Here is a 25,499-nt window from a genome sequence, read left to right as displayed (position 1 = left end):
GCCCCTGCCATATAACTAGGTTCTTATAAACTGAAGCAAGTTGCCAACAATGCTACTGTGATTTCAGACATTTTATAAGTTAAACACTTTTTTTTTTCAGGGCTCCCTTCTGAACACTCCTCAGGTATTGAGGAAGATGAGTCAAAGAGTGGCTTGGATGTCATGCCCAATATTTCTGACATGCTGCTGCGCAAACTGCGGGTCCACAGATCTCTTCCTGGAAGGTAAAATCAGGGCATAAGTTGCATAAGACTCTGTATTGAGTGGGCCCTGTGTTAGTCTCTGGATGGGACATAGTGGAGCACCAGCCTTGATTTTTGACTCCAGAAAGGTCAAAGTCTAATGGTCTAGACAGGACTAATTCATCCAAAATAAAAAGAATAATAAAAAGCTATGTAAGGTGGTTCCAACTCAAAGAGCAGGTGGGTTTCATAGGTGGGGGCATGAGGTATCACCAGAGGCTAATGGCAGCAGTGGGTGGTGGACTTTGGGCCAGGAGACATAGTTTCAATTCGAGATCTACCATTTACCCATAACTGAAAGATTCTAGGTCTGATATCTGCATAGATAGCGATGTAGAACATTTGGAACCACACAAGGGTTGCTTGGGGAACCTACCAGGTTCTTCCACATGTGGGGAGAAAGTGACTTCACTTGCCAAGCCTCAACCTTCTCACCTATACAACAGAGGTCATAAGTGCTCTGTCATTGGTAGGGTGCTGCACTAGCTAAAGGAGAAAGTGTTCAAGCTGGGACCTAAAACCATGTCAGCACATGACAGACTCTTGATAACTAGATTGAAAAGCAAATAGTTTGGAGCATGAAGGAGAAAACAGAGGGTACCACTAAGCAGTAAGAATTGGGTGGGTGTCTGCAATTGAGGCATCCTGCCAAGCCCAAGCAACCTGGAGACTAAACTGTTGTGGGAGTGCACTGGGGGGAAAGGCTATTAGGAGGACCATTCAGACATAACAGAACCCCCTGATTTGGGGGTCAATATGAAAGGAAAACAAGTTTTACCCAGGGAGTGTGATGTGTTCAAACTGCAAACCATCATCACCTAAAACACAGAGTCATCACGGCAATACTCAGAGGACCTAGCGACTAAGCCAGCATCAGGAAAAGTGCCAGAAACAAGTCAGAAGCAGGCTGCATCCACAGCTGGAGGAGGGCGTGGCTTGGGCCAGTTCATCTCATAGAAGGCAGAGAGGGGTTGTCCAGAGGAAGGAAACTAAAGGAGAAGCACTCTGAGCGCACTGCATGTTACAGAGCATGTTTATATGCTGGGTGTCTTTTGGTGTTTATGACAACCCAGTGAAGCAGAAAAGGAAGATTTTATTCATCTTCAGTGAGGGAAAAGAGGCAAAGAAACATGCTAGCAAGTGACAGAGTCAGGAATTGAACTCAGCATGGGCTGACTGCAGACTCAATGCCTTTCCATCTATACCAGGGGCCTGTCACAATTACCAAAACAACCATTGATACTCTTGTCTGTAGTGAACAAGGCTGGTCAGTGGTGTGATTGGCTTCCTTTTCCTCAGGAAAGTTGAAGATAATTAGTATCATTAGAGCACACCTCCAGCTAATTAAATTCCCTCAACTTCCCCAGGAGAAGAAGACTGAGCACTTCTATTTTCCTTGAGTAAATCAACAGCTACTAGCTACCAACAATGAGGCCAGACAGGGCCTGCATGGGCCTGCACAGTCAGTGAATAAGATCAGCTTCTGAGCATGTGGTCCAGACTCTCATATTGAGGTCAGTGGCTCTCATGCATTGTGCCAATAGCCATATTGCCCATCCCCAAACTTCCTGCTCCAACCACCAAATCAGGCTCTCTGCTCCTGGCATTCATAGAGGCTGAGCAACTTAGTCCAATTGCTGGGCCCAGAACTCTCTATCCCTCTATCCCTATCTCTATCCCTCTATCTCTCTATCCCAGAACTCTATCTCTATCTCTATAGATGGGCAAATAGTCATGTGAGACATTGACCAACAGGGGGAAGACAGAGGTTTAAGAATCCTTCCTCCAGAAGAAATATGGGGAAATTACACTTGAGTTTTAATATGAAAGAGTTAGTTTCATGATCTATGTGGGCTATGTGAATTGGGACTGGACCATACAAAGAAGGAGCTCATGGAGTCAGCAAGTTGAATGAATTCAGTAGAAAAACCAGGGACCGAACACAAATTAGGGACACAGTCAATGGTTGATTAACAAGAGTGTGAAGAGAACATGTTACTGGGTCAAAAACCAATAGGAGCAATAAATAGGAATTTAATCAATAAATATTCATTGCCTATTTTATGCCAGACATTATAATGGAGAACAAGCAGACACAGTCCCTGTTCTCATGGCACTTACATCCTAGGTGGGGAGACAAATAATATTTAAGTAACTAAATGAATGAGTTCAGATAGCAAAGCTGCTAGGAAGACCATGATATAGGCACATACAGAGATGACAAAGGAATGGAACATTCAAGGGTCAAGGACGGCCCCAGTGATACAGTAACCATTAACCTAAGACATGCAGATGACAAAATGAAGCCATCCATGCAAAGATTTCCAGACAAAAAGCACAGTGATTTTAACAAATGATGCTGGGATGACAGGATAGCCACATGCAAAAAAGTAAAATTAGAATAACTTTACCTCACACAATACACAAAAATGAGCTCAAAATGAACCATAGGCCAAAATTTAAAAGCTAATGCTATCAAACAATTAGAAGAAAACATATGAAGAAATCTTCAATACGTTGGTTAGTCCATGGTTTCTTAGATATGACACAAAAACACAAGCAACAAGAGAAAAAATAGATGAATAGTATTTCATCAAAATTAAAAACTTTTATGATACAAATAATATCATTAAGAAAATGAAAAGACAACCCACAGAATGTAAAAAAATATTTGCAAATCATGTATTTGATGAGGGATTTGTTTCCAGAATATATAAACAATGCTCATAACTCAATAAAAAAGATAACTATTTTTTTATGTTTATTTATTTTTGAGAGAGAGACAGAGACAGAGAGTGAGCAGGGGAGGGACAAGAGAGGGGGAGACACAGAATCTGAAGCAGGCTCCAGGCTCTGAGCTGTCAGCACACAGCCTGATGTGGGGTTAAACTCATGAACTGTGAAATGATGACTTGAGCTGAAATTGCATGCTTAACTGATTGAGCCACCCAGGTGCCCCGAAAAGATACTATTTTTTTTTAAATGCAAAGGATTTAAGTAGACACTTCTTCAAAGAATAAGCACATGAAAAGATGCTCAATGTCATTAATCTTTAGGGAAGATTAGGGAAATGCAAATCAAAATATTAATGAGATACCATTTCACATCTACTAGAATGGCTATAATAAAAAAGATGGACAATAACAAGTGTTGGTGAGGACATGAAGAAATTAGAGTCCTTAGTAAAATGATGCAGCCCCTTTGGAATAACAGTTTGTCAGTTCTTCAAAAAGTTAAAAATGTATTTCCATATGGCCTAGCAATTCTACTCCTGGGTATATAAGAAAAATAAATAAAAATATGCCTCTACACAAAAACTTATAAATGTTCAATAACAGCATTTTCGTATTGGCCTGAAAGTGGAAATAACCCAAACGTCCAGTAACTGATGAATGAATAAATAAAATGTGATATACCCATTCAATGAGATATTATTCAGCCACAAAAATGAAGTACTGATATATACTACCACGAGGATAAACCTTGAAAATATTAAGCTAAGTGAAAGAAGCCAATCACAAAAATCCACATGTTGTATGATTCCATTTATATGAAATTTCCAGAATAGGGAAATCCATAGAGTAAGAAAATACATTAATAATTGCCTAGGGGTGGGAATGGGGGTTGGAGAAGATAGAGATTTGATTGCAAATGGATACAGGGTTTCTTTTTGGAATGATGAAATTCCAAAATTGACTATAGTGATTGATGGTTGTACAATTCTGTGAATATATTAAAAATTACTGAATTGTAAATTTTATTTTTTTAAATTTTTTTTCAACGTTTATTTATTTTTGGGACAGAGAGAGACAGAGCATGAACGGGGGAGGGGCAGAGAGAGAGGGAGACACAGAATCGGAAACAGGCTCCAGGCTCTGAGCCATCAGCCCAGAGCCTGACGCGGGGCTCGAACTCACGGACCGCGAGATCGTGACCTGGCTGAAGTCGGACGCTCAACCGACTGCGCCACCCAGGCGCCCCTGAATTGTAAATTTTAAAGGGTAAATTTTATGATACATGGATTATATTTCAATAAAGCTATTACGAAAGAGAGTGGGGAGAAAAAGGAAAGAATAGTAAATGCTAAGTCCTGGGGCCACAGTGAGTGTGTATGAGGAACAGAATGGCCAATGGGTCTGGAAAATGGGAAGATGAAAGTCTGGTAGGGACTGGTTCACAGAAAACCTTGATTTTATTTTAAGGTCTATTAAGGGAGTTTGAATTCTGAGGCAGGCAATGCCACCCCAGTCTCCTTGTATGTCATCTGCTGGGCTTCCGTCATTTTTGGAAACCCATGGCTCTGTCCCCTAGCTGTCTATACCAGTTCATAAGACACAGCTCTCTGCATCAGGAGCTGGCCATGTCTTATGGCTTTTTAAATTTGAATCACACTTCCCTGAGTCCTCAGGGCTTTATACATTTTAAACAATTGTGTTCTATAGCAAAAAAAAGCAGAAAGTAAATTATCAAAATAGATGAGTTTGGTTAATAACGAAAATATGTATATTTTATATACTATCCAAATAAAGCCAGGAGTCAAAGGCAAGCTCAGTGAGTTTTGATAAATTTGTTTAAGCAATATGTGCTCTATATGACAATCAAGATTATGTTGGCTGGCCCTCAGAGGAAAGGGCTTGATGGGTGGGGTTGTGACAAGCATTGTAAGCATCAAACATCTTTGCAGTTGTTTGTCCCATGTTCTGTACTCTGCTGACTTGATGGCGATGGGGTCTTGTTGCCTCATCCTCACAGGAAGGCTCTCATAGTCCTTTGTCAGGGGTGAGAACCAGCCCCTTGCAGAGATAACTGACCCCTACCTTTGCTCTTGGGGTCCCTCCACACGCGTCAAAAGGAGGAAGCTGTGTTTCCTGAGAATCTTATCGATGGCATGCTCTGTTGCCAAGTTTTGTGACGCTGGTAGGACCCCTCCCAGTGCTCCCACCCCAGCACAGGAAAGGGCCTGTGCATTATTTACGTTGTCTGGGTTTCAGAACAGGACTAGCTTTAGTCACCAGCAAGAGTAGCAGCAGCAGAGTGAGTGTGCAGACAAAAGGATGGCTAACTGTGGGAACCACACACGAAGAGGAACCTCACAGAAAGACACCTCTGTGCTGGCTGGGACTTTCTTGCCTCATCTCTAATTCCACCCAGTAGAGACGGTTCTCACTGTAGAGAGGAACTCTGGCCACTCTTTCCTACCTTGTATTCTCTGGCCCACCTGCACTCTTGTCACAACCCTCAGAGACAGGAGGAGGGCCTGGCTTTGCAGACCTGAGTAGCCCCCCCACAAAACTATAAAGGCTAATCAGATGTGTGCAGTTTATAAAGTACATAGCATATGCATTTTCTGACTGAGTCTTTACAACAAGCCTGTGAGTTAGTCATAATAATAGCTAAATCTTCTGAGTGACTACTCAGTGTGGATGTCATGTATATACAAACATGTATACATACACACATATACACATTTATACATATACATGTGTGGATGTCATATATATGTGAATATATACACACATACATTTATACACACACATACATACATACATATGTATGTATATACATTTATTCCTTAGAATACTCCTGCAAGGTAGATATTATTCCCATTTTACAAACGAGCAAACTTAAGTAACTTGTCCAAAGTCCCAGACAGTTGAGGCGCTGATGGAGGACTGACCCCAGGATCTAATATTTTCCACCACACTTCCTCTGTAGGAGTCAATGTCTGGGCAAATATCTCATCACTACAGAGCTCACACAAAGGGTACCCTGCATCTTTTCCATCTCACCAATTCTTCTTACTACATTTCTGGGCATACATAGTCTGCTGGTTGTTCAAAGTCACTTTCTGGTTTATTTCATAGGTTGGACACAGTTCATTTGCATGTCTTTTCTTTTTCACAGTGCCCCTCCGCTCACTGAAAAGGAAGTTGAGGTAAGTGATTCCAGTGCTTTATGAAATTTAGTGCTGGAGTTTTATGGGGTTTATAGAAAACATTCCCTTCTCTAGCCCCTGTCCCTGACAATTGTATACAAAAATGAGAATACATGACTGTTAGGTAATATGGACATTGAGATCAGCCCTACTGAACTGCTGAGACTCCCACCCCAGGTAAAGGAAGATTTTGGCAAATTTGGTCAGAGATAAGAATGTGCCTGGAAATTCCACATTTCTTCAAGGATGGTTTATGCTTTTTAAAAGGATGACTTAGATACACAAAGTTAGCCGGGAGGCAGCAGAACTCAATCAAATTTATTTCAAAATTATTAACAGCTGGCCAGATTTCAAGTTTTAAACTTTGGTCCAAAGGAAAAAGTTATTTCCCTTTTGAGGATTCCAGATGTAAGGAAACTTGCTCAGCCAAGGTGAGAGGCTGTGCTGTCAGCTCTCCAGCCTTCCCTGATTCCTCCAATACTCCCCTTAGGGCCTCCTTGTCTCTGTAGAGATGCTATCCCAATGGGTTGGTGAGTGAGCTGAGAGGAACTTGTCTTCATTTCATTGTGGTGAAGGGGTAAATGGACAAAGAGAACACGTCCCAGGTGAGGTGGTGAGGACCTATGATGCCAGCACTAGTTTCCAAGACAATTATATTGGAATAGATAGAAGGAAGGGAAGAAGAACATGGATGAGTTCAGAATGTCTTTACACACAGGTTAGGAGGATAGAAGGTTTTATAGTCTTTATAGAATGGTTTGCCACTGATAATAAGAAAATTAAAATACCCTTCCTGAGACCCAGTGGGCTGGATAAGTAGAGGAAGACAGACAATGTGAAATATCTGCCACAGATAGTAACAATTACCTTGCACACAGACATTGTTCATCACACATTCCTATCCATCCTTTCAGCTGATCCTCCAGTCAGCTCAGAGTAACAGATAGAGCAGGAATTAGAACAAAGGAGGAAACCAAGTGATGAAATAACTTACCCAAGGTCCCAGACCCAGCACTTAGCAGAACCAACCCTGGCACCCAAATATTCTGTCTGAATTCAGGACTCTTTATATCACACTTCCATGAAGGCAATAACCCAGGTATAGAAAGCTAAACAGTAAGCATTATTGATAAACTGACTGGACTGAGGTTTGGGTAGCACAGAGACCACTAAACCAGTGACATTGGTGAAGATGGTCTGTGGGTGGTTTGTTTAATGGCTGGCTTCTGTCCTCAGATGTATGCTGACACAATCAGTGCTCAGCATGATGAAAGTAGCACAGGTGTTGAATAGTCTAAGGTGTCAAATAGTCTAAGGTTGAATCCTGGCTCTATTACTTGCGTCACCTTAAACAAGTTAATGACCTCTCTGGTCTCAGTCTCTTTACCCATAGGGTGGACATAACAGTTCCTATTGCAGAGGCTTTTTGTGGGGTTAAATGAGCCAAGGTGTGCAGAACTCACAGCAGTGCTAGCATATAGTAGATGCTCAATGAGGAGTAGCTTCCCATAGTGCCATCATTGTTGTTATTGGGTCAGTTCAAGGCCTTAAATTCTCTGTCTGGAGATGTCTACCCACCATGGGCCATATCACATGAACTTCAGAAGCTCAGACAGAGTTAGCTTACCCCAAGGGTGTAAATCTGCTATCTCTTGACTCAGGGCAAATGAAGGCCATGGTTTCCTGTGTAGAGGCCATCTGCCTATTTCTCCTCCTCAGTAGTTTCCTATTATACCAGGAATTTCATGTTTGCTCAAACCACCTTGCAAAGTTTCATTCATGCATCCTGCATTTTTGGCATGAAATATTTGTTCCAGGACACTTTTCCTAACAGAATCATACCTGGCCTTATTTAATCTCCTGACACCTTATTAAAGCTGCTTTCCACATAGGATTTGTAATACTCAGGTAAGATGCTGGTTGAAGTTTGCTTTAAGACAACACGTCTTACATTTTAAATGGAGTTTCTTTAAATACAGTGGTTCTATGCAAAACCTCCAAAACACACATCCAATGAATCCTAGCATGAATCTAAACTGCTTACACAATGAGCTGAGTTTACCTAAACCTAAATACAGGATATTTTCTTAAAATTCAGGTAAAAGTAAAGTGTTATTCTCTTATTATTTTCAGTAAAATGCATTTGGTCTTCTGGTCCTGAAAAGGACCTAGCACGAACCTTAGGTTATTATTTCACCATCTTTTGTGCAGTTTACTATGAAGGAGAGTTTCACTTGTACCTGGCTGCTTTGGTGACTGGTTCCAGGAGCTGCTGTAAAATGCTCGTGCAAGAAACATACCTGCGACCTTATTCCCTGTAATAACTCCTCCTAGCACCTCTCCCACACTCTTGTTCCCAACAGAACGTGTTTGTACAACTGTCCTTGGCCTTTAGAAATGACAGCTACACTCTGGAATCTAGAATTAACCAGGCTGAAAGGGAACGTAACCTGACAGAAGAGAACACAGAGAAGGAACTGGAAAACTTCAAAGCTTCCATTACGGTAATTGTAGAGCCTGATTGGAGAATCCCTAGTGGAGGGACTGTCTCCTAGGGCTATGCCAGGGTTCCTGCTTTCTTAGTCACCAACTAGAGTATTCTGACATGAGAAATCAGGTGAAGGTCCTGAGCCAAACAGAGTCTTCCTCAGAGAGCTAAGAGGAAATGAGGTAGAGACCTAAAGGCCTGGTTACCTCAGGGCTGTGGTAAGGCCTCCAAACCCTCAGCAGCTTCTCAGGAGGAGTCTATGTGACCTGGGATGACAAAGGGAGCACCTTGGGAACCAAAGGCCTGGATGTGATTCCCTTCTTTCAGGCCAGCCATGTATAGAGTGTCCATGTTGGGATTCTCCAATCCCCAGAAGAAGGTGTAGCCCAGGCCTTGCAGAGGCCGCTCCTTTCAGCCAGGATGGGGAACAGGGCTCATTGTGACAGCCCAAGTCATGTCTTGGTATGTGAGGACCCCAAGTGATGTTCCTTGTCACTTCCCAGTCCTCAGCTTCACTATGGCACCACTGTGAGCACCGGGAGACCTACCAGAAACTGCTGGAGGACATTGCTGTCCTGCACCGCTTGGCTGCCCGCCTCTCCAGCCGAGCTGAGATGGTGGGGGCCGTCCGCCAGGTAAGCCTCTCCAGATTCCAGCCCTCTGACCAGCTCTGCTCTGTCCACAGTAACTAGAGCAATAATGTAAGCAGTGACAACTATAGACACCAGTTATCGATGGCTTCCTTTGTGCCAGACATCTGGATATTATTGTGTTTTATTTACTAAGAGTATTTTTGGTGGACCACTAAACCTTTGAGGTGTTCCTTGGATAAAGCTTTCTGTGGACATGCAAGTTTGGGAACTGCTGCATACTATCATCCTTTCTTGGATATTTCTAATACATATTGGCACCATCAAGGCTTTGAGAAATCCTATACTGAAAAAGCCTGTTTAATTTTTACCAGTGTGTTTCCCTAATGTATTTGACTGAAGGACCATAAAATACCTATTTTCTCATAAGACACCTATTTAACTCCCATGGAACTAGTATTTGGCAAACATGCTTTAGGAAAAACTGCTTTGTTTCATTTAAGCCTCCCAGCAATCCTGTAAATATCCTTTCCCCCTGATGAAGACATGAAGCTTCAGAAAGGTAAAAGCAAAAGTAGTGGCAGAGCTGGGGTGCAGGCCCAGATCTGGCTCCCTTTCAGCCACTTTGAAGTCCTAAAGCTCACAGGGCACTGCCCTGGTCCAGGATGGTGTCATGGGATCAGACTGCCTGAGGCCTTATCTTGGCTCCACTAGGATTCACTGTGTGACCTCAGGCCAGATACTGAACTCTCCATGTTCCAACTTCTCCAGCCAATGAAGATGATGATAGTATCTGCCATAGAGGGTTACTTGCAAACTACGTAGATGTTATTATCACTATTGCTAGTACCGTGCTCACCTATCCTGCTGCACTGGTTGCATTAGTAGGGTGTTCCTAGAGTAGAGCTTAGAGCAGTCCTTGTAGAATGAAGGAAGGACAAGCCAGTGGGCTGCCCCACCCCTGTGTTCTTCCGGGGAAAGGGCACCTGACTCAGCAGCTCGCCCAGGAAGTCACTCTGGCTGGGGGAAGCAACAAAGGGAGAGCTCAAGGGAAGTGTCTGGTCCCAGCTCCTGGCTGCAGGGAACTTTTCTAGGGAATACTCATTGAGTATGTCCCACTGTGGCCAGCAGGCCCTGGGCTAGGCTCACCGAGGAATCCAATGAGGATAAGCAAGGGAAACTCTTCCTCATTCTGTATGGCCCTCCCAAATGTGTTTCTTGGCCCCTGCACTGTTCATAGAAGTCTTCAGCCTTCTCCACATGGCTTTCCCACCCCTAACTTCCATGTCTTCCATGTTGGTCCTCATCTTTCTCTCTGGTCCCACCAGACTGGTCCTGGCACTTGTCTTCTCTTTCCTAGTTGCACTCACTGCCACCAGTCTCACCCCCTCAGTCTAGTCTCCACTGGTGGCCTATGTCACTTCCTTACCTTAAGATATTTGATGGCTCTTTTCCTTCAGAAAAAGTCCAAATTCCTTAGTGTTCCATTCAAGGTCCTTCACAACTCAGCCCTAACTACCCTTTCTTGTTGGAAACAAACCCAACTGCTTACAGATTTCTACGTAAGTAGGATGACCTGTACTCCACTGGTTTTCCAGGCAATCCTGACATGTGCCTACTGTTCCAGCATAATTCTTTAAACTTTTTAAAAAGTAGGCTCCATGCCTAACATGGAACTTGAACTCACAATCTCGAGATCGAGAGTTGCATACTCTACTGACTGAGCCCAGCATAATTCTTAATAGCACCCCTTTAACTCTTCAAAGACTCCTGTCTGAAGGATAGATCCTCACTTAGGTACAAGCCCTGTGATGTTCTGTTTCCTGACCTTTATTCTTGGAGTCCACTGGCCTGAATCTTTTTGTCTCTCCTACCTATATCTTCATGCCCAGATGCTGCCCATACCCCACATCCACTTCACTCTACCTCCAGGAAGCCTCCCTGACCCACTCTCTCTGCAGAGAGGACTTCTCCACCTCTCATCTCCTCAGGCATTGTGGCTGTGCTTGTTCTTGTCCTCCCTGAGTGCAAGTGCCTAAATCCCCTCTCAGCTCACATCACAGACAGCAAAATCTTAGAGGGCAGAGTTACACCTAAGATTGGTTCCTGTATCCTTTTGATTGTCCCATCCCAGAGCCTAGCTCAGAGCAAGAAAGTGCCAACAAGCCTTTCCTCCAACTTCCCTGTGTGCTCAATGCTCTCCTTTCCTTCAGGAAAAGCGTATGTCAAAGGCAACAGAGGTAATGATGCAGTATGTGGAGAATCTGAAGAGGACGTATGAGAAGGACCATGCAGAGCTCATGGAGTTTAAAAAACTTGCAAATCAGAATTCAAGCCGCAGCTGCGGCCCCTCTGGTAAGGAACTGGGCTCCTGCCCCCATCTTGACCTTGCATTGTGGGTCTCTGATAGCTCTAGGCCAGGATCACATCTATTGGTACAGCCCAAGGACATGCTTTTAGTTGAGCAAGGATCACTGCCCCTGCCCAGTGCTGCCCATGGGGGCCTCACAGCAGCTGCTTCAGTGAGCCTAGAGACCTGGAACCAGAAAATATGAACAGTCCCAAAGCAACTCCTGACACAATTAACCACAGCGGTTGACCACTGATGTGAAGCCCACAGGCTGCAAGAGCTCACTCTACTTGATGAGAATGACAGACCTCAGACTTTGTAGTCTTTGTGCTTTGGGGCCAACACATACTAAGGAATTTGAGCTTTATCCTAGAAAGCAATAGATTTTAGTCAGGGAAATGACATGACCATTTATGGAATTCAGAACATTCCTTCTGATTACAGTGTGGCAGTTACATTACTGGGGTAGAGCCAAATACAGGGAAACCCACAAAACTGCTATTACAATAGTCCAGGTAAGGGATGAGTCTGGGCAGTGGGGGTGGCATGAGGGCCTGGCTAAAGGAGATACTGCTGAGATAAGTAGCAGATTCATGGGAAAGACACATGTTTCAAAGAAATAATCTTTTAAAAAAATGTTCTATACAATTGCTATAGGAGCACAGAGGTGATTCTGCTTGAAGGAATCAAGGGAAGTTTTACAGAGGGACAGCATCTGGGCAGTGTTTCAAAGTAAAAATAGTAGTTCTCTAGGCAAGAAGGGGAGGTATCTCCCGGGTAGAGGAAACAGCTATACAAAGATGTAGGGTTGGGATGGGAAGACCATGAAACAAAAGAGTTAGATGTGGTTGAAGTGTGATGAGGACAGGTTGAAGGTAAGACTTGGTAGGCCAGGGCCACATGCCAGGCCATGCTAATAATTTGGGCCTTTATCCTTAAGGCAATGAGGAGGCACTGGTGAGTTTACACCACATAACATGGTCAGATTCTATTTTTAGAAGATTTCTCCCACTTCAGAGTGGGCAACACATTAGGAGCATGTAGACACTGATGTCTAGAAAGACAAGTTAGGAGGCACTTGCAGCAGTCCAGGACGAAGAGGACAGTGACCTGGACGAGGATCTCTGCTTGGGAGCTGTCAGGGTCTGGGCTCTGGCTGATGAGGATAGGACTAGCAGAAGAAAACAAACCTTTTAGTGACAGGAATCCCTGTGGAATGCAAACATCCGGGTTACCAAGAGCAGGAGGAGGGAAAGTATAACAGATGGAGAAACCTTTATAAACAGGAGGTTTCACAAGTTTCCTGGGGAATATCAGTGACACTTTCCAGAGTCAAAAGGCAGTGTACACATGCTCCAGACTGTCTGCTTTCGATCTTGACAGCAAACTCCTGATCCACAAGCATCTGGGCTTATAGCAAACTGCTCTCTGTCAGTGTTAGGAGTTGGGGAAGTTGCCACCAAAGAAATCCTAATACATGGGTTCTTGCATTATTGTCCTGGAAGGTACAAGGTCTCCTATAAACTGCCTTATCCAAGATTTATGGAATGAGCAGTTACCCATTCATTCATTCTAAAGACATTTACTGAGCACCTCTGATGTGCCCCCACATGATACTGAAATATAGAAATAAAGGACACGCAGTCACTGAGATCCAAAGGAACTCCCAGCCTGTGGGGAAGGCAGAGCAGTAGAATCATCCCAGTGACAGCAGTAAGCAAGTTCCTATGGGGAGCACATTGCAGAGTCCCACATTCAGCCTGGGGATATGAGAATGTGCTGACAGTAAGAAGGGAGATGGTAGCTGAATCTCAAATGGTGAATAAGTGTTTTTCAGATATTTGTTCCCACTGCATTGTTTTTCAGCCTGGGCTCGTGTAGAGGAGCCAGCATCCACCTAACAGGTGTGTCCGTTGGATACTCTATGACCATTCCCTAATAATGTTTGTTTTTAAGCCTTTACATGACTACTGGCAATCTTTGTCTATGCCTGAGACTCTGAAGACTACAGTGAAGTAAAAATATCTCTTATTTAAGGAAAGGTGCTACACATTTAAAAAATAACATCAGTTATTTTTTTCTGAATATGAAACATACTGATTACCTACATTTTGGATTATTTCCTTAAGATGGATTTCTGGAAGTGTAAATACTAGCCTGGGGGAAAGCAAATTTTATAAGGCTCTTCAAGAAAACTCTTTTCAAATAACATATTGATATTTCCATGTAATGGGTAACAATAATGCTCAGTTCATTGTGCTATTGATATTCTTGTCCTTTCCTTTAAAAAATTTTTTTGACTTTGATGGGTCAAGATTATATCTCATCTCATAGTTTGAATTTGTATTTTTGGCCTTTTCAAATGTTTTTTGGACATTTGTATTTCTACTTTTGTAAATTCTCTAATTATATCTTTTGCCTACTTGTAAGATTAGCATTTGGTTAATTTGTATGAATGCTTCAATATATAAAAAATATTTTCTGGTTCTGCTATTTTGGCTGACTGAAAAAGTTGAAACTCCTTGACCACAAGTGCTTAGATGTTTCTGCTAGATAAAATAAAGCAAACATTAGTTTAAAAGAATAGCTGAATCCACAGGAAAAGAAATTGAAATACTCAGATACAAGAAAAGAAAAGAGAACTGAAACCTGCAGCTTCCTTGGGTACAAGAGTCAGCTTCAATCATCTCAGTGCTGGGCTTTTGCACTTGCATGCAATCTGAGATGAGGTCTTGGACACCCATGACTGAGAGTTGACTATGAGACTCCTACAGAAGGTTAAGATTTTGCAAGACTGCATCTTTAGACAGAACTTGAACAAGAAAAAAAACACTCCTCAAACAGCAGAGACTCAAATCAAGGAAGTCTGTTTCACCCTGTAGTAGGAAAAAATACTTTCTCCTTTCTCGTAGGAAAAGTGTATGCCATGACAGAAGTTGTGATGCAATATGCAGAGAATCTGAAAAGAACATCACAATGATGCCTATAGGGACTCTGTCAGAAACAAACATAAAGCCACCCTGGAGAGGCACACCCTTCACGCAGGACACACAAGATTCTGCTCACTGAAACCTCACTGAAGATTATTTTACAGTATAGAATTATAAAATACATAAGAAAACAATCTACCTTGAACAAGAATCATCCACTAAACAACAGGATTATATCCTAAGGATTACAGAAAATAAAACAACCTGATAAGTTTTAAAAGATATGTTTAAAATTATTAGAGGCATCAAAGAATGAATAAAAAACAAGAGAATAAACTAAAATTATCAAAAAAGAATAAAAAATAAAATAATAAAAATAAAAAAGGAAAGAACTCCTAGAAATGAGGATATGAGGAATGGAAATTAAAAACTCAGTATATTAGGTATAGTAGGTACTATAGTGGAGGTAGTTACTATAGTGGAGATTCTAGATCTTCTCCTTTTGGGCACACTTCTCCCAAGTTAGGTGATGCCATGTTAGGTGAATGCCGTGTGATTTGGCAAATAAAATGTGAGCAGAAGGATATGTGTCACCTTTGAGCTGAGGTCTTTAAGAAACTAGTGTGTAATTTGCCTTATATTTCTTCTTCCTCACATGACAACCATCACTGCTCCAGAATAGTAGAACCTCCGTTAGTCTGAGGAAATGCAGAGTGAGGAAATGCAGAGCACAGCCTTCTGCCAACTCAGAAGCAAATGAACATAAACAAATAAATTTTTATTGTTATAAGCCACTAAGACTTTGGGGTTGTTTATTATGGTAGCATAACCTAGTTTATTGGTACAACATTTAAATCAGACTGGGCACAGTTGAGGACAAAGATTAGTTAACTGAAGATAGATTTGAAGAAGTTACCCAAGTGCAGTTCAGAGGGATAAATCAATCAAAAATATAAAAGAAGGCAGACAGCCTCTCCTCTGTTGTCCTGTCCACGACTCCTTTGTGGTATATTCAATAAACTTATATTTCCTTTTAAAAATACTAAAAAAATGTTATAAGATATTATAAAATATGGGATACAGAGTATAAAATGAGAAAGTTCCAAATACCTTTATTAGCAGATCCACAAGAGGAGAATGGGAGAGAGAAAGTATGCAAAAAGGTTTTCCAGAATCTAAGAGTTTTTTTGGAACTAAAGAAAGACATGAACCATTGGATTAAGAAAGCACAGTGAATTCCAAGCAGAAGAGATAAAAACACATAGAAGATGAAGTAAAAATTTTAATTTTTTTTTTCAACGTTTATTTATTTTTGGGACAGAGAGAGACAGAGCATGAACGGGGGAGGGGCAGAGAGAGAGGGAGACACAGAATCGGAAACAGGCTCCAGGCTCTGAGCCATCAGCCCAGAGCCTGACGCGGGGCTCGAACTCACGGACCGCGAGATCGTGACCTGGCTGAAGTCGGACGCCTAACCGACTGCGCCACCCAGGCGCCCCTGAAGTAAAAATTTTAAAAGTAACCAGAGAGAGAAGACAGAGGATTTACAAAAGACAGATAATTCTGAATAGCAATGGTGGTACCAAAAGACAATGAAGTAAAAGTCTTCAAGGAGCTGAGAGAAACAACTGTCCACCTAGAGAAAACAGGGCCAGCTAAACTATGATGCAAGCCTACAGGCCTGGTGAAGATATTTTGAGACAACAACTCAGAAAGTTTACCTATTACAGACCCTTGCCAAAAGAATAACTAAAGGGTGTGCTTAGGAAAGAATAAAATCAAGATCAAAAGAAAGGAGGATGGGGCGCCTGGGTGGCGCAGTCGGTTAAGCGTCCGACTTCAGCCAGGTCACGATCTCGCGGTCCGGGAGTTCGAGCCCCGCGTCAGGCTCTGGGCTGATGGCTCGGAGCCTGGAGCCTGTTTCCGATTCTGTGTCTCCCTCTCTCTCTGCCCCTCCCCCGTTCATGCTCTGTCTCTCTCTGTCCCAAAAATAAATAAAAACGTTGAAAAAAAAAAAAATTAAAAAAAAAAAAAAAAAAAAAAGAAAGGAGGAGGATGCAAGAGGTAATGGTGATCAGACATTTGTAAATGGGGGTAAATCTAAACAAGCATTCAGCACTGAAAACAATAATCATAATAATATGGGATTACAAAAACAAAGTAAACAAAACTACTGAAAAGCAACATAATTTGAAGTTTGAGGGAGTTATTGTTTTAAGGTCTAATTAGGAAAAGAATAGAAATCATGATTAATTTAAAAATTTAAAGTCATGTAATATGAGGGCGCTTGGGGGGCTCAGTCAGTGATGCATCTGACTCTTGATTTTGGCTCAGGTCATGAGCTCAGGGTCATGGGATTGAGCCCCTCATCAGGCTCTGTGCTATGCATCGAGTCTGCTTAAGATTCTCTTTCTCTCTCCCTCTGCCCCTCTCCCCTGCTTGTACTCTCTCATAAATAAATAAATAAATAAATAAATAAACAAACAAACAAACATAAAGTCACATAATATGTTACAAATTTAGGTGGGTACATTAAAGATTAGAACTAAAATGCATAACTTCTACACCAATGTGCAGGCTGGAAGGGGTGGTAAGTAAAAAAAAAAAAATTAATGAAGTGAGGTAAATAGAAAAACAAGGGGGGAAATGTGCTTTTTAAGAGACATACCTAAAATACATGGATATGAGGGACAAACAGATATACAAGCTAGATAATATTGGTCAAACTGACACTGAATTGAGCTTTCAAAAACATTTCTCTGCACATATTAGTGTTTTCTGGTGGCAGTATTATCCAGATGTGGTAGAAAACATTTTATATAAAATATATTATCTAATGTATGTACTAAGGAGATGAAAATACAGGGTGCTGGTTTCCTTTGTTCCAAATTTTTTATAGATGACTTATTAAAACCACTTTGTCAACAATTTTCCATTATTTACTGATACCACACCTTCCTTGCTCATAATTTCACTGACTGCATGTCCCTTAAATGAGCAAGAAATAACCCCAAAGCCTTGGTATCGCTATGAGTAGTTTTTCACATACTCATCAGGGCATTACCAGAGACTGTGCAGCGGTGTTAGGTGGATATCAGAGGTCCAAGATGGGCTTCTCATAGTGCCCAGAGGAGTTAGGATAAAAATTCTGTCCAGAAAATTCCCACTCTACAGATAATTGTCTCAGGGGGTAGTGTCAAACTCAGTGTTCCCATCACTTAGGCTCTTAAACTATTCCTTGAGGGACAGTTCTGATAAACTCATATCTCAGCTTAGTTTCTGGCTACCCATTTTCTGCTGGAGCCTACTCTGAAAACTTACCTGACTTCTCTTCTCTGTTCCCTCTTGCTGCAGAAGATGGGGTCCCTCGAACAGCGCGGTCCATGTCCCTCACACTGGGAAAGGTATGCATGTTCAAGGAATACCAGGGCTCCCAAGGGATTACAAGAGACGTTGCCACAGTCACCCAGAAAGTCATTCATGCTTGGATCTACAGGTGCCAGAGAACCTCTGGACAGGGTCTCTAATTCAGTTTACCACACTTGCTAGTTCATCCTTCAACCTTCTCTTGCTCATGGTTTCTCTGACTGTACCATCCCCCAAATGAATACGAAATGATGCATAAACCTTGGTATTCCTAGACTTTTCATACACTATCCAGGATGTTATCCAGACTGGGGGTCATTTCTTTTCCATTTCTTCAGGATATAATCTAAAATAAGAACATGTTGAGAAATCACTCACCACTAACAGAAAACTTGGGTCAACTTTGGCCACTCTTTCCACACCAAGCCCCAACACCATCACCACCCCAAAGCCAAAATGTCCAGTGAATGTAATTGCAGCATTAGGAACTAGTAGGAATTTTCCAGGCCTTTTGAACTGTGGATGCTGTTCCCTCCATGACAGTGGGCCTGGTCACTTCTCTTCCCACAGAACATGCCCCGTCGGAGGGTCAGTGTTGCAGTGGTTCCCAAGTTTAATGCCCTGAACATGCCTGGCCAATCTTCCAGCTCATCACCCATCCCCTCCTTACCAGCCCTGGTGAGTATAATGATGCCCACCTCCCAACCCTCTTTAACCTCTCCCTTAGGGTCACTACTATGGGGAGTGGCCTATGTGGCAGCAAGATCAAAAAGGAGAGGAAATTCCCAGCACAGATTCTAGAGTATGGGCTAAAAAGCTCAATATAGACCACGTCCCATGTCTTCCACTGCCCTGAGTAGAAGACTCGGTATCCTTGAGCAAGATGCTGGCTGCTCAAAGAGTATTCTTTGCAAATCATATTTCTTTCCATGTTTAAGCCACAATCCTCTAAAGTGGGCATGATGTTTTTCTTCCATTCTGCAATGGGTTTAAATACCTGAAGGTTTCATTGTGTAATAAGTGTTAGAGCTGAGCTTTTAACCCTAGGTTTTCTAATTCCAGGGCCTGAGTTCTTAAACCCAATGTTATCCTACATCAATTCTTTGCAGCATTAAGAAATGAAACTACTGAGGGGAAGGGGCAAAAAAAAAAAAAAAAGTTACAGAGAGGGAGGGAAGGAGGCAAACCATAAGAGACTCTTAAATACTGAGAACAAACTGAGGGTTGAAGCAGGGTGGGGGAGAGGAGAAAGTGGATGATGGGCATTGAGGCATCTGTTGGGATGAGCACTGGGTGTTGCATGGAAACCAATTTGACAATAAATTATATTTAATATAAAAAAAAGAAATGAAACTACTGGAATGCCCATTTAATAAGAGATTGATTAAATATACTTGGCCCTAAAAGGGGTTCCTATGCAGTTAAAAATGACATGAAAAATGTCCATAATTTATTATTAATAAAAAGGAATTTAAAAACAGTATATACAGTAGAATTCTGTTTTATAGGGGTTTTTTAAAGAAGTATATTTTCTATTTGTAGAGATAGTGAATTCTGTAAGACTATTAATACTTGTTATCTCTGGGCAATGATAAAACCACAAGTGATTTTTATTTTCTTCTCAATGCCTTTTTATACCTCTATAATAAGAATATATTGCTACTAATCAGGAAAAAATTCATTTCAGTTGTTTTAAACATACACAGTTCCTATATGACAAAATATTTTCTACATCCCAGGCTTTTGTGGATCTGGCTAATATTATGTCAAACTCTTCTAATTCTTTCTTCAGTTGCTTCTCTATTCTGTGTCCATGCCTAGCACTACTCTATAAGGAAACAATCTGATTGTGTAAGCAATAGATAAAATAGATTCAAGCTCTTTTGAGCCAATAGGTAGCAGTAGCTTCTTTCACCTCTTTTTCAATCATCTATGAAACTAACCTAAACTCCCAAATCACCCATTAAAACAAAGCAACCTAAAAAAAATTTTTTTAAAGGAGCTTAGGGAGGGCCAGTTAATGTGTTTAATAGACCTATTTCTGGTACTATACTAAATGTAAGAATATGTTTTCTAAAGATACAGTTGACCCTTGAAAAATGCAGGGGTTAGGGACACCCACCCCCATGCAGTTAAAAACCCGCATATAACTTTTGATCCCCACAAAACTACTGATGATCCGAAGCCATAATTACCAATAACATAAAAAGTCAATTAACACATATTTTGCATGTTATATGTATTATATACTGTATTCTTATAATAAAGTGAGCTAGAGAAAAGAAAATGTTAAGAAAATCATAAGGAAGAGAAAATACATTTATAGTACTGTACTGTATCTATAGAAAAAAAAAATCTGTGTAAGTGGGCCTGAGTAGTTCAAACCCGTGTTTTTTAAAGGTCAACTGTGTATTCCTTTAGGCTAAAAGTTGGCAACCAGGGATATGTGTTAAAATCACAGAGGGTACTTCTAAAACATTGCCCAGGCCTCATCCCAAGATTCTGAATTGGATCAGTACTTTAAAAAAATCTCCCCCAGGTGATTCTAAGGTGCAGCCAGATTTGAAAACCATTTCTTAACCCAAATCCATTACAACAAAACAATGTGGTAGTCCTATGGAATTTATTATAAAGACATTTCTGATGGCTTGGGGTTTTAGGAATGACAGGGATCTCCTGAGGATTGTGCTTGGAGCTACATCTCCAGGGCAGTGATGGGCCTGTGTTTGGTAGGAGACCTGCTGATATTCAGTCCAAGTCAGTAAACAACCATCTAAGAACTGGATGGCTCCCCTCCAGAAGGGAGCCTCAAGATGTAAATTCTTCACTCATGAAAACTTGGAAGAGGGGAAGTAAAAGGTGCAAGTTGCATGGGCCTCAGGGGGCACTAAGGAATGGAGCCAATGTTTGGGCTTGATGCAGATTAGAAAGCAGGGGAAGAGGTGGGACGGCAGCAACCCCTTCCCAGCATTATCAGAGACCTAGCAGCTCTGGCTTCTTCCTTCCTAGCTGATCTTCAATTGCCTGTCTCCTATTTTTCATTCAGTCAGAATCAACCAATGGGAAAGGCAACCTACCTGCCACCTCAGCACTGCCTGCACTTTTGGAAAAGTAAGTTTGTTGATTTTCCTCTTAACTTTGGGGATCTCTGAGGAAATTTTCCCTAACTCACCTTTCCTCCCATACTTTACTCTTAAAAAGTGATGGAAAGCAAATTAAGTTCTAAGGGAACTGAGTGGGACTCTGAGACGCACAAAGATTTCAGAGTCAGTTTGCAATCTGGACCAGGAACATGCTATAGCTGAGTCCAAGTGTATCTCGATCTCAGAAGAGCCCAGAGGAGATGGAAACCTTCTCTGTTGGTTAGAATTCTTTGGGCTACGGATACAAGAAAGTCCCAACTCAAAGAGGCTTAAAAAGTAAGTCCAGAGGTAGATCATTTCCAGGTGTAGTACAGCAGGGCCCCAGCTCGGCCTCTACAATTTCCTTGCTTCTGCTCACTTTGTATGTTGACTTCATCAGCAGGCTTGTGGCAAATGGCTACTATTTTCAGGTATTCCATCCAGACATGAAAAGAATAACAGGACTATCTCTTCTCATGCTTCTTTTTTATGGACAAACCCAGAAACATTTTTTAAGTCTTCCTTAGTAAATTTGGAATATGGTTCCTTCCTAAACTAAACACAGGCTTTGGGAATGGGATTGTCATCATGGGCTTAAATGGTGCCCTGGAGATGGGGACCGAGGGTCAGTTTCCCATGAAGCAAGATGGCTCTGTGAAGAACAGTAAATTCCTGAGCAAAATCACATGGCTGTTAGGAAGCAGATAGGAGAGTGAGTTCTGGATTGGCAATGAATAGTGTCTGCTCTGCTTAATTTTTCTAGGCATCTATGCAATTTTCAGGTCTTTTCATCCTCAGCCAGAGAAAGGCAGACTGTTTCTACACACTCAGAAGAGTTTATAACTTGCTTTTCAAATTCTTTCATTTGCTTGCTGGAAAACATCTGGATCACAGCTGTCACCTCTCAGAATTTTCCCTCGTGTCTTTTCTCACTTGGTAGAACATACACCTTTATTCTTCCTTCTTCTTTGCCTTAAGATAGCTTTAGTTCTTCATTTTTCATTGCTGTTAGAATAGTTTTGCTTGACTTGGCAAGGAAAGTCTATGTTTGGGCCCCTTTTCATTATAGATAACCTCCCAAGCTCCCCACTCCCAGAATCAGTCTATTTTGCTCACCTCTCAGTATATGCAACCACCAACCTATCACTCCATAATGACTCATCCCACTTTAGTCTTGAAGTTTGTCTAGGAACTCCTCACTTTGATACCTCACCCTGTATAAGCTTACCGTTCCTTCATGTTGCATAGGGTACTTTTGTTTCTTTCTTTGTTTCCTTGGCTTCTTGATAATTACAAAGAAATTAAAAAGGGGTGACAAACTAACAACCATGTGGAAGTAACCAAGGTTACAGAAACTTACCAAGTCCATAGAGTCATAATGTCTACTCCATGATCTCTGAATCTCTCCAAAAATGGTCATTTGATTCCCTGAGTGAAAAGCACACTAAAATTCTCCCTTCCAATCCTGCCTTTGGATACACAAACCCCTTCTCCAGAAGAGTCACCAATAAGGCTCTCCATTCTTAGCCTACAGAATCAACAAAGGCAAAAGATCTATGTCCTAACTCTTTGAAACAGACTCTAATCATGATGGATCAGGACCTAGACTCTGTAGAACTATTGCTCAGGCCAGCTGAGAGCTTTGGTCTGAGGCAGTGGGGATCATCAAGAATCTGAGCTATCCTTGGTAGGAGAAAGTGAGATGGAAATTAAGGACAGCAAAGCATCAGCCCCAAATCAGAAATGACAACAGGATGAGGATCAGTAGTGGCATCACCATTCCAAGGGTGAGGATAGAGACAAGTCAAGCAATAAGCTCCAGGAAGGTATCTACAGTTCACCCTTTTCCATCCAAAGAGACCACCATGATATATTACCCATGCTGTGGCTATTGGGGATATACCCAGCCTATAAGGATGGCTGCAAAAAGGGGAGGACATATTCAAAGAGGAGGGGTTCAAGACTAACAATAACTTTTCTGCTCTAGATTTATAAAAGGTGCTAAGTGGTTTCCATCTGAATTCATGAAACTAGAAACATTAATAGATTGCCAACAGGCTAACAATGAGGCAATCTGTGACTGAAAATAAGTTCATATCCTCTATTCTAACACAAGTACAGTCAATTCTAGCTACCTTCTCCATAGTGTTAAAGAGAAAAAAATACATTATTAGTTAATATACATTGTTTTCTAGATTGTTACAATGAACTTGATTTAAAGTGATTTCAGGGGCGCCTGGGTGGCGCAGTCGGTTAAGCGTCCGACTTCAGCCAGGTCACGATCTCGCGGTCCGTGAGTTCGAGCCCCGCGTCGGGCTCTGGGCTGATGGCTCAGAGCCTGGAGCCTGTTTCTTATTCTGTGTCTCCCTCTCTCTCTGCCCCTCCCCTGTTCATGCTCTGCCTCTCTCTGTCCCAAAAATAAATAAACGTTGAAAAAAAAATAAAATAAAGTGATTTCACATTTCCCTAAGTATACAGTAACTAACTAAGCAGGAAGGGAAGTGACTAAGCATGTGAAAAATGATAAGAAGATGAAATTACCTGTGGCTGCTTCTCAACCAAATATCTGAGAGCTGGTTGTACTGACCAATGTGATTTGAGAGAATTCTGAGTGTTGTTTTTGTAGGTTACCTCATAGTAAATTGTTCTTCACTCAACAAAAGTCTAGAGACCTGTAGAATTAGAGGAAGATATAGAGAGCAATATTTAAAGTTAATCTTAAAGATTAAAACAGAAAACAGAATAAAGCTCACAATGAGTTCCCCAAGTAGGAAGAGCTATTTATTCATAGACTTTTATTCTGTCATCCTCAACAATTAATCACCAAGGTCTAAGCATCTAAAATGCACTCAGAAGCTCACAGTCTGATGGGAAAGGCATATGGGAAACAGCCCAGTATAATACAATGTGATACCATAAGGAAGTACAGGTTGCTAAGGCAACAACACACAATGAGTGCCTTAACCCAGATTTCCTATGGGTGGGGGGAGGTGAGCCTCAGAAAATGTTTCCTCTAGGAATGTACTTTTAAAGTGAAGGCCTTTTGTTTCAAAGGGGCACATGCACCCCAATGTTTATAGCAGCACTATCAATAATAGCCAAAGTATGGAAAAAGCCCAAATGTCCATTAATGGATGAATGGATAAAGAAGATGTGGTATATATATACAATGGAGTATTACTCGGCAATCAAAAAGAATGAAATCTTGCTATTCACAACTATGTGGATGGAACTAGAGGGTATTATGCTAAGCAAAATTGGTCAGTCAGAGAAAGACAAATATCATATGACTTCACTCATATGAGGACTCTAAGACACAGATTAGATGAACACAAGGGAAGGGAAGCAAAAATAACATAAAAACAGCGAGGGGGACAAAACAGAAGAGACTCATAAATATGGAGAACAAACAGAGAGTTACAGGAGGGGGTGTGGGAGGGGGGATGGGCTAAATGAGTAAGGAGCACTAAGGAATCTACTCCTGAAATCATTGTTGCACTATATGCTAACTAACTTGGATGTAAATTAAAAAACAAATTTAATTAAAAATTTAAAAATAAATAAATGGGGCGCCTGGGTGGCTCAGTCGGTTAAGCGTCCGACTTCAGCTCAGGTCACGATCTCACGGTCCGTGAGTTTGAGGCCCACGTTGGGCTCTGGGCTGATGATGGCCCAGAGCCTGGAGCCTGCTTCTGATTCTGTGTCTCCCTCTCTCTCTGACCTTCCCCCGTTCATGCTCTGCCTCTCTCTGTCTCAAAAAGAAACGTTAAAAAAGAAGTTAAAAAATTAATTAATTAATTAATTAATTAATTAAAAAAATAAAGTAAAAGCCTTTAAACCTGAAGGCTATGTAGTTTAACCAAGTGAACTGGAGTTTAACAATGTTCCAGGCTCTGAGGCAAGAAATGGAGTAGTCAAGGAATTATAATAATGATGGTGGTGACAATTACTATTATTATTTACAGCATGCTTACTTTATGCCAAGTCCTATTCTAGTTGCTTTACATCAATGGTCTCATTTAATCTTTACAATACACCCCTGAGGTAGATATACTATCCCTATTTTACAGATGTGGCAACTGAAACAGAGAAATCACTTGCCTGAGTAGATAGCAGAACTCATGCTTTTAATCTCTTAATAGACCCTCCAACTAGAAGAATGGAAAGAAGTTCAGTATGACTGGAGACAACAGGATGCATTTAAAGGCTATTTTTATAAGAAGCCTTGTGAGCTACTGTGAATGGCCTGATGACTGGCTGGCCATGGAGTAGTGTGGGGTGAGAGCAGAGAGTGTACACAGAGCAGTTCACTGAGGGATTAGAAAAATCATGGATGTGAATGATATATGGCATTCGTTTCATAAAAAGAGTCATTATAATGATATATCACAGAGAAATATTCACTATAATCTCTAAAATAAATACTTTTCTACATTTTTGAAGCAGCCAGGGTAAATTGCTTAAAGGCTCTCTATG

The 25,499-nt window shown here is 41.4% G+C and overlaps 1 protein-coding gene and 1 long non-coding RNA gene across 22 annotated transcripts in view; one reads left to right on the top strand and one right to left on the bottom strand.

The window, feature by feature from the left end:
• Positions 1-25,499, bottom strand: part of LOC123601373 — a 107,723-nt gene that overhangs the window by 24,596 nt on the left and 57,628 nt on the right. The window contains exon 3 of the long non-coding RNA XR_006714065.1: positions 23,565-23,695. This is a non-coding gene — a long non-coding RNA (uncharacterized LOC123601373). The remainder of the gene's footprint in view (positions 1-23,564; positions 23,696-25,499) is intronic.
• Positions 1-25,499, top strand: part of IRAG1 (inositol 1,4,5-triphosphate receptor associated 1) — a 122,150-nt gene that overhangs the window by 81,611 nt on the left and 15,040 nt on the right. For 20 of the 21 annotated variants that reach the window (XM_045484484.1, XM_045484486.1, XM_045484477.1 and 17 more), the window contains 8 exons: positions 101-224; positions 6,147-6,177; positions 8,541-8,681; positions 9,169-9,300; positions 11,469-11,610; positions 17,890-17,939; positions 18,472-18,579; positions 20,948-21,012. In XM_045484484.1, coding sequence (XP_045340440.1) covers positions 101-224; positions 6,147-6,177; positions 8,541-8,681; positions 9,169-9,300; positions 11,469-11,610; positions 17,890-17,939; positions 18,472-18,579; positions 20,948-21,012 — 793 coding nt within the window. The remainder of the gene's footprint in view (positions 1-100; positions 225-6,146; positions 6,178-8,540; positions 8,682-9,168; positions 9,301-11,468; positions 11,611-17,889; positions 17,940-18,471; positions 18,580-20,947; positions 21,013-25,499) is intronic. The other variant, XM_045484475.1, reaches the window with a different exon arrangement.

This window comes from Leopardus geoffroyi, chromosome D1 (genome assembly GCF_018350155.1).
Source record: "Leopardus geoffroyi isolate Oge1 chromosome D1, O.geoffroyi_Oge1_pat1.0, whole genome shotgun sequence".
In the NCBI taxonomy this organism is placed as follows: Eukaryota; Metazoa; Chordata; class Mammalia; order Carnivora; family Felidae; genus Leopardus; species Leopardus geoffroyi.
The sequence above is the reverse complement of the archived record's forward strand: the minus strand, read 5'-3'. Positions and strand labels throughout refer to the sequence as shown.